A 16197-nucleotide genomic window follows, 5' to 3' on the forward strand; every position below is an offset into this window, starting at 1 on the left:
AAAACCAGTGCTTCTCAAATACTGCAAAGTGAACTGTCAGGGAGTACTTTTAAAGTTACTGCCAACGTACAAATTTATGGCACTCAACAAGCAATTTGACTGGTGAATATGATTGTAGGCTTCACAGCTCTCCATTTTGTTGCTTTTTCATGGTTTCACTTTAGCATTCAGTACAGATAAATAAATAGATAGCAAATCGGGCGTGGAAACCTTTCTGTCACCTTTGTGTGTGTGGGGGTGGGTGGCGTGGGGGGGTGGGGTGTGTTTGACAGAAAATAATTGAGAGAACCACTGCTTTAAACCAACAATAATATCCACAATATCAATAAAAACTAATTAACACTTCTAAATCTGGATCATTGTCATCAGATAGTCAACCCCCATGGCTTGTTGCCATGGAGATGGTCGAGGCGCTCTTAAGCGATGCAAGTTGTTGTCAGGTAATTGGCTGAAACCACCATGACGGTTCACCGTGGTGTGACAATCACAGTTTGTTACACATGCACACGTCTCCATCAAAAAACAAACCAGACACACACTTCACACGAGGAGCATGAGGAGGACTTTTGGTTTTATTTTATCATCAGCAAACGTAAACATGGAGGATCGGTAACAGGTGGCATCAAATCCATCTGTGTCGGTACAAAAATGTATTCATGGAGGGTCACCACAAGTAGAGTGAAACCTAGCGTATGCTAAGGTTAGTGTGTTGAAAATTTTGCCAAAATGTTGCCTCGGTTTGCGTGCATTCTGTGATTAGTATTCTTATTTCTTATTAGCTTTCTAATCGTCAGCTATGAGGTTCCTTCACTGAACATGACTGTTACCAAAAAGCATGAGAAAGAACATACACGGTTGCAGAGTCCTATAGAGCAACTACACACAATATCCTGCAAAAAAAGCTTTCTAGATCTTCCAGACTCTGCGCCTTTTTCTGCATTTTTTTAAATTGGTTTTCTTACTCTCACCCAAACTGTCTGTGTATTTTTTTAATCCACCCCTGGCTCTCCTTGTGATTGGTCGTGCTCCCGAGGACTTCTAGACAGTCGCTGAACCTCTTTTGTCGCACCTCCACAAAATAAACACATTTGTGACACTGATGAGTTGTTATTTATAGCTGGGTTTAAGTAATGTTGGACAGGCGCCGGACTTCAGCAACAATCTGGCATCTAGTCCAGCTTTGTATTGGTCCATGTTCACAAAACAGTCTTGTGTGAAGTGTTGTTAACAGATCAGAACATTTCATCAGCAACTCTGACCTAAACAAAATTAGCTTTGCTTCACAGTCGTTGTTGCTCAACTGGGCATGCCCATATAAGGAAGTCCAGGTTTCAGGGCTCACTTCTAAATGTGCAAAACCTCTCTACCTCGCGCATCGGCATCGTTTAACACAAGAATACAACATTGTAACTACATTTTTAGGTCAGAAAAGAGGAAAAGCATAATAGCTCCCCTTTAAATGTTCACTTATCCCTCCCGTTATTAATATCTATGTATATGCATTTCAGATTGCCTGTCACCGCACATGGTGGTGGTGCGGCGACGCCCCCGAGGATGTGAGAGATGAGACCTGATTGAAGGTAGTAAAATGTTTCATTTTATAATAATAATGGCCGTGCTTTGGCAGGGAGCGTGCACCTGAACTAAATAGTGTAAGTTGGAAACACAAAGGGCAAAGCAGGAAGTAAATACAAAATAAGAGCATTAGAACAGGAATTAAAAAGGGAACATTAACGACTTCTGCAGGTTAAAACTATAAAAACTTGTTTTGATTTAGCTGGTTTTGGCTTACTGGTCTGGAACAGATTCACTGGGTTTCCTGTAGATTATTTCATTCATTCATTTATTTTCTACCGCTTTTCCTCACGAGGGTCGCTGGGGGTGCTGGAGCCTATGCCAGCTGTCTTCGGGCAAGAGGCGGGGTACACCCTGGACTGGTCACCAGCCAATCACAGGGCACATATAGACAAACAACCATTCACACTCACTTTCACACCTATGGACAATTTGGAGTCGCCAATTAACCTAGCATGTTTTTGGAATGTGGGAGGAAACCGGAGTACCCGGAGAAAACCCACGCATGCACGGGGAGAACATGCAAACTCCACACAGAGATGGCCGAGGGTGGAATTGAACCCTGGTCTCCTAGCTGTGAGGTCTACACGCTAACCACTCGACCGCTGTGCCGCCCAAATGTCAGTTCCCTGACCGGGAATCGAACCAGGGCTGCAGTGTTGAGAGCACCAAGTCTTAGCCACTAGACCACCACTGACTGCTGTAGATTATTTATTATGGGAAAAAATGTGTGTCCGTTTTGGGTCCAATTAATGACACTAACCAAGGTTCTGATGTAAATGAATGCATAGGAAACACAGAAAGACACCAATGTTGAAAAAAAAAATGCTCTCAGACTCTTCTGTTATTGCAATATCCATTTATTGTTCTCATCACACACATCTTTACAAAACAGACACTTTTGCCGCAACAAGACTTGAAGAAAGGAAACATGTTTCCTCCTGAGTTGCAGAGCTGAAGGAGACTGGTGCTTTTTATTTACTTGTCAGTCAACCGGAGTGGTGTTGTTGTTTTTTTTCTTCACTATGAAGCAGAAATAACTTTAGAGGACTGAACCAGTGGAAAATATTCTATATTCTGACCAGTTCATGAGTCCTTCCTTTTGGCGTCGACACATTTATTATATCTGGGTGGTTTTAAAACGAAAAGCAGCTCTCAGACAGCAAGCACTGACTCACAATGCACAAATGTTAATCGTGCACTGAACATTTGAAGACACATAACACTCAGAATAGTCATCGCCCATATGTGCTGTTGTGTGCACCAATAATTGGAGATAATCTTAAGGCATTTCTGCTTCATGGGGACGACAAAGAAGCAATGGAAGGGGTGTCATGCTGCAAATGTCATCAGTTTGACACAAAGTTTTGTACACGTGCCTGTACTGTGTGTGTGTGTGTGTGTGTGTGTACTGCCTTACTGAGCTTCCACACAGGTTTTTTTTTAGGTTTCTCATAGTGCATGACAGTCAGTGAATGTTCACTTCAACCTCACAGCTTAACGGAATAAAATATAATAATAATAATGGCATGAATATTAAAAAAAAGAACTGTATAAAAGATCAAAGTTGTCATTCCTTTATTACACTGAGTCTTTAATAGGGGATGAAATGTACAAAAGTATTGCATGGCTGGTGTTTATAGTGCTTACTTTATACTGGGAATTGATGGGAGGACGACGGGGAAAGTAGTGCAAAATACGGGGGGGGTTCTAGTGTTGGTTTGCTTTTATCAGAATGTATACTTTATATCAGGGGTGTCCAAAAATTTTTTTTAGAATGAACTTCAGTCTTTGCTTTTTTTTGCTGTTTGTTTTTTCAAAATATTTCAACTTTTTCTAAAAAAGACATGTTGTAATATTGTGACTTTATTCTCATTACATTATTATAACTTTTTCCCCAACATAAAAACACATTTTTCTTTAATATTTTAACTCTACACCACTAAAATGACTATTTTTCTCTTAATATTTTGACTTTATTCTCGTAAAATTACAGCTTCTAAAATGAAAGCTAAATTCTTGCTGTAAATTTTCCAATTATTCCATTTCTTGTCAATCGTTATTCTCATAACATTATAACTTTTTATGCAAAAATGTACACAATATTCGTCGTTTTATTTCTCATGTTATGTCATGTTTAAAAATGACATCCTTTTTAATATTTCAACATTATGCTACTAAAATGATGTTCTCATCATAATATGACATTAATATTTTGACTTTGTTCTTGTTACTGCTGAATATTCAATTTTTGCTGTTTCTGTTGTGTTTTTAGTTTTCTTGTGAAATTAAAATATTATTAGAATGTGCCGCAGGCCAATAAAAAAAAAAACAGCTGGACGCCCCTGCGCTAGATGCGCGCTTTCTTAGCTGTGAAAAGTCTCTTCTTCTGTTGCTTCAGCCACAAGCATTCATGTTTTTCTTTAATTATGCTGGCTTTTTTTGCATGTGGCTCACTTTGAAATGTTCAGCTTTACAGATCTTTTCCCAGTTTGCAGCCCTTGTCTCAGCGTGCAGTAGGCAGCTCATTTTAAAACTAATTACCTTGATATTTCCAGCCAATATATCCGATAATAATAACTCGGAGCGATCCGGTGTCTCTGCACGCTCGTCTCTATTAATCTACTATATACAAGATATTCCCCCAAGAGTGTTGGTAATGTCTGCGTAAAAATATTAATCTTGATAAAAAAAGATGAGAAAAAAATATATACAATAATATACAGCTTACAGTGTAAATAGTGGATAATGACACAACCTGTAAGTGGGTTGCGGGTTTTTTCCTGGGGAAAAAATTAAAATATGTAATGACCCAATGTTTATGAATGCATCTCATGTTGTTGTCTGCCCTGTTCGCTTGCTACATTCCATGTATCTGGGTTACTTTGTCTAGCTTGAGTGGGAGAAAAAACACATAGGGCTCAAATTTCGTGGCGCAGCGGAAGGTGGCGCAGGGTGGCAGTGGTAATTTGGTCCAATGCATCACAGTGAGCAGCCAATTTGGTAGACTGGTAGCCGAGATGGGCGTGTCGGCGCACCATGGGAGGTGTCCAGATTTTCAGCTTTATTCTTGGCGCAGGCGAAGCGCAGCCTGTGCAATGGTAAATTCGCTGACAGGCGCACAGTGCAGAAATCTCACCAAAACCAGGCAGCGTTTTCAGAGTGTGGCGCACACCGTTAAAATCTGGCTGTAGGATATATTTTTTTACTATTTATTTTTTCTCAAGGAGGATGAGGAGGCGATACCGTGAATATACCACCAAAGGTTCTCTTATTTGGCGATGTAGAGCAGGAATGCTGGTGGAAAACAAGCAAGATGCCTGGATTAGCCTGCTGCTGTGTTTAATGTAACTGTCAGGAACAGAGCACGTGTCCCACGAGGTGGCGTACATGGAGCACGACGCACACCTTGGCCTCTGATGCGCAGTCCAGTCTGGCAATGAGCGGCGTTTATTTGATTGGTTAAGATTACACTTGGCTGTGTTAAACCCTGTCACGCCGGTGGGAGGGATGGAGGCGCGGGTGTGCTGCGCTGCGCCAGACTTAGAGTTAGGATTAACATGCCGCTGGAGAAGGCTCTCAAATTGTGTTGAAAACTTCTTAAATATAAGATGTGAAAAATTTGAGTTGAAAAAAATCCTCCAATTTGGGTCACCACTTGTCATGGAAAGGTGATGGCGGCTCCCGCTGACTAGACATCCCAAATCAACAGGAACCAAACACAAACAGTAAGTGGTTTGGCCTGCAGAATATTTGAAAAGAGGCAAAAATGTTGATGACTGTTTTCCACAGTCAAATCTGATATTTGTGAATGTCTTATTTTGCCTAAAACACCAAGATAATAGGGCTGCTTTCACGGATGACTAAGGGAATGAAAAAATATGCACACTTGAGAGGCTGAAATTGAAATTGTTGCAGCTCTAATGATGCATATCTATTTAGTGAGTCTGGAAAAAGTATGGAATTTAGAAAGGTAAAACCGTGTATGGAACCCTGGTGTTATGCAGTAGGGTGTTTGGTTTGATATAGGATCATAATCCCATAAAAGTTGACCTCAGATACATCAGCCGTGTGTGTAGGGGTAACCCTATAAAATATGTATGATTGTTTTCCCGTGCCTCTGAAATGGAGGCGAGAATCAAATGTAGAAGATGGCAAGAAAGGAGCAATGGAGAAAAAAAGAACCAAACAAAAAAACAGATTTAGCCTTGTTGCCTTTAAGAACTTTGCTTTAAGAGCACCTGTGTTGACAAAGAGCTTTTGGATACAAGATAATAATCTCCAAATCCCATCCAACTTGCAAACATGATCAACGGTGCCCATTCCAGCACTAACTGACAGAAAAATGCGGGCATTAAATAAAGCCTCCCTGCCTAAAAGAACACCTGTTTCCTTATCGCAGACGCAAGTACTTTGCATCAGTTTGCGACCATCTGAGAGAGAAACACGCGGCTGATCGACATGTGAAGATGTTTCTTCTTTAATCCTGTTTGCTTTTGTCTGCTGCGTCTGCCGACAGATCCAAAATGGATCCTTTGATGTGAGTAAACCTCAAGCGGAGAGGACTGGAACATGGAGACTCCCGACTACCGTGTGTGTGTGTGTGTGTGTGTGTGTGTGTATGTGTGTGTATGTGTGTGCCTTTGAGGCGCAGCATGCATGAAAGTAATGAGATAGAGAATGCGAGTGAAAAGATTGAGCGAGGGAGTGAGGAAAAAGCAAGAAAAGGTTGTGTTAGGTGAGTAAACGTATCCTTCACAAGGTTTCTTTGGTCCAACGTCACATGAAACGGTGATGATGGAATTTCACTGTCACGTACCGCCTTCTCCAATGCACATTGTGAAAGGGTGGGGGGGGGGCTGAGGGGTGTGGACATTCTCTGTGGTCACAGTTTGTATTTCTTCACAAAGCACGCCAGATTACATGAGTTTGTATCAAAAAAGTAGAAAGTCAGTTGAAAAAGTCTTGCCTATCGGTTCCCTGGGAGTTGAGGCGGGGCAAAAAGAAGGAGGGGGGGGGGGATTTTGTGCAGTTCTAGACCTGCGTGGAATAAGAGCGGTGCAGGGTTGCGTACCGCCCACCTGGATGGGCGGCACAGCGCGGCGAGTGCTGCTCGGGCTGGTCTAGACTTCGCTGGAAATGGAGCGAGACAGTATGAGGACATCGGGTTTGGCGGGGAACCGATAGGGCTGATGGTCATGTGATCCCGCTGAACGGAGATCTCTGCGGGGTCTGAAGGGAAAGAGAGGGACGAGAAAGAAGAGAGGATGGGGGTAGAGGAAAGTGAAGAGAAGGATAATCAAGAGCAATGTACGGGATGCCATGGGGGGGGGGTAACTTACATGTACAAAACAGAAACATGGGAACAAAGAACAGGGATTGTGAGGTGGGAGGCAAAAAAGACTTAAAGTTGGTTAGAATGGTTGAACGTAGGTGTTGTAAAGTGGGGGGGAGGAGCAAAGTGCTGGATGCTGGAGGACAGTGAGGGACGAGGGAGGCGGATTGAGAGGAGAGAGGCAAGGTGGGAGACAGAGGAAAAGAGGCAATCAGGTGAGGGTTAGAAAATGTGACAGACCACAGAGGACGCCGGGCATTCTGCAAACACGGTGGCTATATTTACGTGACAGCGGTTTCGTGTCTGAAGGCTTTGGAAGGCAGTTTTGGCCACCAATGGGCAAGCGGGGCTATAAAAGCATGGCCGTCTTTTTGGCCTGGATGGAGTACAACCAAATCAACCCAAGTGATATTGCCATGACCAAAACCATAGGCCACTACCTACTCCACAGTAAACATAACCCTCAATGATTACAATGCATTTGAAGTAGGGATGCACCATATATAGCGTATTTTCCGGACTCTTTTTTTCACACTTTTTTTCATAGGTTGGCTGTTCCTGTCACTTATACTCCAGAGCAACTATGTTACATAAACACCTTTTCTGTTCATGTTTATTTTTTGTGTAGCTGAATAACCATTGTGTTAGCATATCTTACACCTATTCAGCCTGTTCTCTATTTTTTTATTGTTAGAACTTGCCTTCAAACAGGACGTAATGTCTGTTATGGTCAAGTAGTAAAATAAATTACCTGCAAAAAATGCGACTTATACTCCAGTGCGACTTATGTATGTTTTTTTCTACCTAATTATGCATTTTTGGCCTTGTGCGACTTATACTCCGGAGCGACTTATAGTCCAGAAAATACGGTAGTTTGTAAAATAAAATACCTGCAAAAAATGCGACTTATGTATGGGTTTTCATTCATTCATTTTCTACCGCTTTTCCTCACGAGGGTCGCGGGGGTGCTGGAGCCTATCCCAGTTGTCTTCCGGCGAGAGGCGGGGTACACCCTGGACTGGTCGCCAGCCAATCACAGGGCACATATAGACAAACAACCATTCACACTCACATTCATACCTATGGACAATTTGGAGTCGCCAATTAACCTAGCATGTTTTTGGAATGTGGGAGGAAACCGGAGTACCCGGAGAAAACCCACGCATGCACTGGGAGAACATTCAAACTCCACACAGAGATGGCCGAGGGTGGAATCGAAACTTGGTCTCCTAACGGTGAGGTCTCGACCTGCCGCCCTGTATGGGTTTTTTTCCTACCTAATTATGCATTTTTGGCCTTGTGCGACTTATACTCCGGAAGGACTTAAAGTCCAGAAAATAGGGTATATATATATTCTAAGCCAATACCAATACCGATAAATTCCTGCTTCTACGAATACTGATAACAAATAAATAATTTACATTTAGATTTAACTGTCGTTTGTGCAAGCCTGGAGGTAGGAACGACTCAAAGTTGTATTTGACAAATCATGGATTTCTTCTAACCATGTCACCATGACTATTAACAAAATAGTCGTCAAGAACCATTATTCATTAAATCGCACATTGGTTTTAGGTTTTAGTGAAGTTGGCTCTCCTCCCCACGCAAAACTATGGCAGTTTTATTTGTTTGTGCTGTTTTGTGCAATAAAAAAAAGAACATTTGTTCTGCTTTCATTGTTGTTATTACAGTTTCTGTTATCGGTCACCCAGAGTTCACTCCACCCTCCATATGCTCCAAATGAAATCAAAACATTCCCATTTGTTTGTGTTGCGTTTGTGCAGTTAAAATGAATATTTGGGCTGTTTTTTATTTTTTTATTTTTAGATATTATAGATTTTTAAAGACCAACCAAAGTTAATATTTGCTCCAAATGAAACCAAAATAGTCCCATCTGTTTGTGCAGTTAAGATGAACGTTAGTGCTGCCTTTGTTTTAGCGATATAACACATTTTTAAAGGCCAACCAAAATTCATCCAACCCCCCATTTGCTTCAAATGAAACCAAAATAGTCCCATTTCTTTGTGTTGCGTTTGTGCTATTTTGTGAAGTTAAAACAAACGTTAGTGATGCTTTCGTTTTTTGTGTGTGTTTTTTTTTTATATTACACATTTTTAAAGGTCAACCAAAGTTCACCCAAATCCCCACTTGCTCCAAATGAAACCAAAATAGGCCCATGCATTTGTGTTGCGTTTGTGCTATTTTGTGCAGTTAAAACGAACATTAGTGCTGCTTTCGTTTTAGAGATAATAATTTAAGTTTTGGGCTATTATGTAATCAGCCCCCCCCCACCACCACCAAAAAAAAACATGCTCAGAATGAAACTAAAATGGTCTAAGTGGTTCCCTTTTTGTTTGTGCTGTTTTGTGCAATTAAAACGAACGTGTGTGTGCTGCTTTCGCTTTTGAGATATAAACGGTTTAAGTTATAGATTTTAGTTTTATTACATAATCTACCCCGACCTGTTGAGAATGCAACCCAACTAGGTTTTTTTTTTCCTTTTTGTTTGTGCTGTTCTGTGTAGTTAAAATGAATGTACGTATGTGATTGCTTACGTTTTTGAGATACTGCACAAATCCCCCCTCATTTGGTCCAAATGAAACCACAATAGTCCCATTCTTTTGTGCTGCATTGTGCCGTTATGTTATGTATACTGTATATAATTTAACATCACCGGTTCTAAACCGTTGTGGTGTCGGCCAGGTTATGAGATGTTTCTACTCTAGGGGCCAAAGTGCCATAAAAAGCCAGCAGAAGATCCATTATCCTGATGTGAATACAGCCAACACAATGGCACCTGCTCCATCCATAAAGTTGCTTTGTAAATCACATCATTGTGTCGCAGAATTTTGCGGCCAGCTGCTTTGCATTTAATCACAATGCTGAATTACACCGCACATGTCGTCGGGCGAACTGCTGACTCGCAACAAAGACACAAGTGACTTTTCCGTGTATGTAAATGTGTAACACCGTAGAGTGTGAGGAAAAAGCAAACACAAAATAGAATTTGTTCCATTCTCTGGTCAAAATGTAACTGCTGCACATTTCACGCCAGTAGAACAAATCCCAGCTGTGCTCTTATCAGCTGACTGCACAGCGTGCATGTGCACAGATTTATAGGATTCATGGGGTGTCTTTGTTGGGGGGCTTCACACATGCGTGTTTGGGAGAACAAGGAGGACGACGCATTCGGGTAAGACAAGGAGTGTCGTTCACATACAGTCTAGCGTATGGGCAAGATGTACCCCCCCTGGTCTTACCTGAGGACCACTTAACTTTTCGATGGGACTCTCTACACAGGGAAGCGTCACCATGGGCATACCCAGCGTGGACTCGGGGTGCTGGGGTGTTGGTGCAGGAGGCCTGGGCTGTAACTGCTGGAAGTTGTTAATCACACATGTCACCTGGAGGAAGAGTTAAAGAGAAGTTCCGAGGCGTAAAAGTGGATGAACTCTCCAACTCTTTTTCATTGGAGGAGAAAGGTGACATTGAGTCAATGTAAGTCAATGTAAATGTATCAGCATTTACAACCATTCCAAATGTGCAGATTTTTGCTAAATAAATAATTTTACGTTTTTTTTTCTCCAAAAACAGCCACAATTTCTAAGTACAGTTCACGTTTCGAATATTGCAACTTCACTCCAAAATATCATAAGTCATAAATTATGCTGTCACACAGTTGAAAATGACTTATTAGTCCAAATATATGCATATTTGAGCAAATATTTATGGTAATGGTAATAATGGTAATGGTTTTATTTCATTTGAACATGCATCAATTGAATGCATCACATAATCAGTTCACAGTTCCACATGTCCAAAAGGAGTAGGAAGAAGCAAAGCTTATTAAATCCTACCCCTCCATTTGGTACTTGGTACAATCAGTAACTGTTACATTTGTTCACTTCCTGATTTCCTAATATAGTTTTTTTTTTGTCACGTACCAAAGTACGAAGTGATATGACCATACAATGACATAATGGGTACCATAGTAAGTGTCAATATAGTGATATATATAGCACATCATGACTGGTTCAAGACTCTTCATCCTTGTATTTAGCAAACATCAACTGCTTGTATTGTTTCTTGAATTGGCTCATCGTTGTGCATTGTTTGAGGGTCTTACTCAATCCATTCCATAGTTTGATTCCACATACTTTATGGCATTCTGAACATGCATTCAAAGACAGTGTCAGTAATGTCACATTGATGATACAATAACATAATGTATATACACTGCAGGAAAGATTGGACCGAACAGGAATTTACAAAACAACAAGGAACGCTTCCAATGCTAACATGTGTGAGTCTACTTGCTTTTCCTTTATTATGTCCACTATATTGGCTAATGTGAGTACTAAGGTGACTCTAGGGGTGTTATTTCATGTCTAGAAGGCTCTAATAATTAAGAAAAAAAACATCTTTAAAAAGGTTCCAAACAGGTTTTTTCATGCTCTATGAAAATATTTGACTTAATTATGGTCGGGTCTGGATCCCTATAACTGTGATAAATGAGGGATTACTGTTCTTGGCCTTGTACTTTGGGAATTTGAAGCTACTGTGTCATATGCAAAAACTAGAAGTGTTGTACAAATAAAGGAAGGCCTGTTAAAAAAAATTGAAAAACCCACAATAGTCACTTATATAGTTTCTAGGAAAGCTTTTTGGCAAGGCTGCTACAGTATATAAAATATATATTTTTAAAAAAACCTTAAACTGTATTATGGAAAGCAGGAAGTGAACAAATGTAACAGTTACTGATTGTAAAAGTACCAGATGGAGGGGTGAACTGATGAACTGATTATGTGATGCATTCAATTGTAATCTGTTGCATGTTCAAATGAAATTAAACCATTACCATTACCATTATATGTTCACAGATCCAAAAATGAAGCATACAGAAAAGAACACCATAACTATTATGAATCACGTAGGGGATTGGTTATGTTCTAAGACTGCTTTTGGTACATCGGACACAGGGTATCTCTAATCTGTACAGGCTTCAATTACATTTGACGGCGATTAAGGTGTTCTGAAGTGTAAGAAAGCTTGATCCTTCAACAAGACAATGTCCCAAAACACACCACCAAAAACGCTCGAGAATGGCTGTAACACTAGACTATTCTGAAGTGACTTTCTATGTTTAAATCTATTTGAAAATACCTGTCAATCAGTGCAAGAGTCTCCTTCAGAGTTACAGCGAGTACTTGATTACAACTCAATATTCGGTTACTAATATATATGGGGTTACTTCGTCCAGCTCATCCCTGGAGATCCCGAAGCATTGCCAGGCCACTTGAGAGACAAAGTCTCTCCAGTGTGTCTTGGGTCTTCCTCGAGAACTATCGGTCGTACGTTCCCTGAACATATCCGGGAGTCATCCTGACCAAGCCATTTCATCTAAGTCCTCTCAATATGGAGGAGCAGTGGCTTTACTCCGAGCTGACAGTGCTTCTCACTGTATCTCGAAGACAGACCCCAGAACCCCACGGATGAAAGTCGTTTGTACCCACAGTCCTGTCGGTTACTCACAAGGACGACTGGGAAACTTGCCTTTCAGCTTAGCTCCCTCTGTACCAGACAAATCGATGTCGGATTTCCATTTGTTTAGTACACTTCTGTATAGTTTTCGATTACTTCAGTGATTCTTGTGGGGTTTTCTTTGTTTGGCTTAAGGGTACCTCTAATAATTTTCACTACGACTCTCTTTATGCCCCAGTAAATATTAACTTCTCACCAAAAACACAGCGATGGATCCACCAGTGAAGAATCCGGCCAGGACATCGGCCCAATGGTTGCGGTATTCAGCCACCCTGACCACGCCTACGATCATGGCCAGACAGAGCAGGGTGAAGCTGATCGTGGGCTTAGTCAGACGTGTACCTTTGGTCTTGAACATCAGCGTCACGTACATCTGAAGAAAGGCATATGGGAGAGCACACACAGTAGGGAACAACAAAGACAGGAAGTCCTGCACCCAGTGACACAAATAAAGTTACCATATGTTCCTCCTCTTAGCTAAAAGGTTAAAGTGAAATACATTTCCCATCCTACCAAGATGAATGGATGTTAAATTTCACTGAAAGGGTCAAATGAAAAACATCATCCCTCACCAAAGAGGTGAGATTGATAGCGTATATTACAGCCCTTTACGGACGCACCGGTTCCAGCATGCATCAACCTACCACTGTGTACACTGCCGAGTAGACGCTGAGCGCGGCGTCCTTGGATGGGAAGGATTTACGTGCAGACATGACCACGAGAGGGTTGCCGGTGCAGGCGCGGCGTTCTGTGATGTAGTGCATGTTGGACTGGCAGCCCAGTGCTGTGTAGTTTGGTCGACATGCCGAAAGGAAGTGAGGAGTCTGGTTTCCTGTCACAACCTGGCCGGCATTGGCGAAGATGGTCGTGGTAAACAGACCGAAGGCATAGACACCTGGGAACAGATGAGTATAGGGCGGTAGAAATATTTGTTTTTAAATTAGTACACAGTTTTTCAGCCAATACCATTCAAAATAAAAGCTGGGGTACCAAAGTGACAAAGAGGTACTGTTGAGTGGTCAAGTCGATACATAAAGTTTGGTCATCAGTGGTGGAGTTCCTTATATAATGGCGTTAAGTTGTTTCCCTCCCTTGTTTTTTGTTGGGAACTGATATTTTCATGAAACATGCCCATGTTCTACTGCTGATTACTAAAGAACGGAAAAAGGTAGAAACAAACGAGCCTAATTTTTCTTTTGGTAGGTTCCATGTTTATATAGCCATACAACAAAAATATTCTGCATGCTTTGAAATATCAGTCAAAATAGTCTAAAATGGCGGGTACTGGTTATCAATGGTGTAGTTCCTTATATAATGGTGTTAAGATGTTTCCCTCCCTTGTTTTTTGTTGGGAACTGATATTTTCATGAAACGTACCTTTGTTCTAAAAACGAGCCTAATCTTTCTTTTGGTAGGTTCCATGTTTATATAGCCATAGAACAAAAATATTCTGCATGCTTTGAAATGTCAGTCAAAATAGTCTAAAATGGCGGGTACTGGTTATCAGTGGTGGAGTTCGTAATGGTGTTAAGATGTTTCCCTCCCTTGTTTTTTGTTGGGAACTGATATTTTCATGAAACATACCTATGTTCTACTGCTGATTACTAAAGAACGGAAAAAAGTAGAAACAAACGAGCCCAATTTTTCTTTTGGTAGGTTCCATTTTTATATAACCATAGAACAAAAATATTCTGCGTGCCTTAAAATATCAGTCAAAATAGTCTAAAATGGCGGGTACTGGTTATCAGTGGTGTAGTTTCTTATATAATGGCGTTAAGTTGTTTCCCTCCCTTGTTTTTTGTTGGGAACTGATATTTTCATGAAACGTACCTTTGTTCTACTGCTGATTACTAGAGAACGGAAATAGGTAGAAACAAACGAGCCTAATCTTTCTTTTGGTAGGTTCCATGTTTATATAGCCATAGAACAAAAATATTCTGCATGCTTTGAAATATCAGTCAAAATAGTCTAAAATGGCAGGTACTGGTTATCAGTGGTGTAGTTTCTTATATAATGGTGTTAAGATGTTTCCCTCCCTTGTTTTTTGTTGGGATTTGATATTTTCATGAAACATACCTACGTTTTACTGCTGATTACTAAAATGGCGGGTACTCGCCAGGATTGAATGAGTTAAGATAATTCCAGTAATCCTTTTATTGCAAATGTTAATTTGAAATCGGATTGTTTTTTTTGCTTTATTGCTGTCCATGTTGACTATTTCTTTCACATTTCTTTTTTTTCCAGGAGTCATGAAAGTGTTTTCCAGCACAGTACTTCATCAAGACACCCCAACAAACAACTGTTATTAGAGAAACAGAGAGCGAGGTCATAATGTGCATGTAACAATGGCCTCCTGTGGTGATATTGTAATGTTCCTCTCAGCCTGTAACAAATGGTAGTAAGGTATAACAACGCACAAAGCTCACAATGTCATCAAAGCATCGCATTGGCAATTTCCTTTCATTATAATCATAATTCCTATCGTAAGTAATGGCAATGGATATAGAGACTTTTCCTTTGTGAAAGGGGTATAGTGGTCTGAAGTACTAGTTTTGAAGGACACATCTGACACCGATGGTGATATGGCTTGAAAATATGGAGTTATAAAACATGTTCATTGGTTGTCGAGCTACAACCTTTTAGCAGAACATGCAGTCAAAGTTAAAATCAAAGTCCCAATCTTTCAAGTGGAAGCACAAGGTTGTCATCAAACATTCTGATATTCATTAAGCTATCTTAAAGCAGTGCTACTCAAAAGGTGGGTGGTGTCCCCGTGGGGAAGCGTGGTGAACTCTCAGAGGGGGGGGCAGGTGAGAGGTGCGTGCCGAAATACTAAAATGTTTGAATTGGATGTACTCAGCATGATATTTGTCGCTTGAAAACGCTTGTATGCTTCACCGCTCTCCATTTTGTTGGTTTCACTTTCGAGTTCAGTCTATACAGTGCAGATAAGTAGATATTGCTATTTTCTCAATAGTATTTCAAATGGGGACGGGGGCAGAAACATTTCTGTCCCCAGTGGGGGCCTGACAGAAAGTAAGTGAGAACCCCAGATTTTTTTTAACATGAAGTTATGTGACATCCCTATCCGCGGTGTAGCGCATCAACGGTGACTTACCCCACCCCAGTTCTGGTCGGATTTTGGTGATGAGGAACTTAGTTCTGGCTACTTAAGTAAAGAGTTTGGCTTCTCAAAACAATATGTGCTAAAAAGTATTACATTAGCAAAATTACAAAAATGCCTACTCTAAAAATCAGACCTCAAAAACTGCTCTCTGAGCATAGCAGCCATCTTCTTCTGATACACAACAATTCCACCACACGGCCTGGTACAGCGACGGCATTGCTGCAGACCCTGTCGATGTAACGCTCCAGCCTGAAGATACTTTAACTCCTCCACCTTGGGGAAGGATGCAATCCACCCTCAGATTTGGAGATGCTAAGTCTCATCCCACAAGCTTCACACTCTACACTCTGCAAACCTCGCCAGTAAACGCTGAAGGCCATGGGAATAACAGAAACGAGATCCAAAGGCCCCCCAAAGTGGACCCCCGCGATACATTGCCTGTGCTGAGAAATTCTGTCCATAAAATTCATGAACCAAAACGGCGACAAAGTGCAACGCTAGCAATGGAAACCAGGATCCTGCAGTTGCTAACAGCATCGGCCAGCGCTAATATCCACACTCGTTAACTATGGTGTTTAAATGTAGTGTGAATCCAATTTAGGGCAGCTTTGAATAAAAC

At 41.0% G+C, this 16197-nt stretch overlaps 1 protein-coding gene across 5 annotated transcripts in view; it reads right to left on the minus strand.

The window, feature by feature from the left end:
• Nucleotides 1-2399: 2399 nt before the first annotated feature.
• The window catches only part of plppr2a (phospholipid phosphatase related 2a), a 66444-nt gene continuing 52646 nt past the window's right edge, over nt 2400-16197 (minus strand). For 2 of the 5 annotated variants that reach the window (XM_058050448.2, XM_078797170.1), the window contains 4 exons: nt 13096-13346; nt 12648-12824; nt 10171-10314; nt 6834-7046 (listed from right to left, as the gene is read on the minus strand). In XM_058050448.2, coding sequence (XP_057906431.2) covers nt 6990-7046; nt 10171-10314; nt 12648-12824; nt 13096-13346 — 629 coding nt within the window. In that variant the 3' untranslated portion in view covers nt 6834-6989. Of the gene's footprint in view, nt 6808-6833; nt 7047-10170; nt 10315-12647; nt 12825-13095; nt 13347-16197 lie in introns of those variants that run through there. The other 3 variants (XR_009119691.2, XM_058050450.2, XM_078797171.1) reach the window with 3 other exon arrangements.

Source organism: Doryrhamphus excisus, linkage group LG16 (assembly GCF_037039965.1).
Source record: "Doryrhamphus excisus strain RoL-2023G ecotype Guam linkage group LG16, RoL_Dexc_Guam_v1.1, whole genome shotgun sequence".
Lineage (NCBI taxonomy): Eukaryota > Metazoa > Chordata > Actinopteri > Syngnathiformes > Syngnathidae > Doryrhamphus > Doryrhamphus excisus.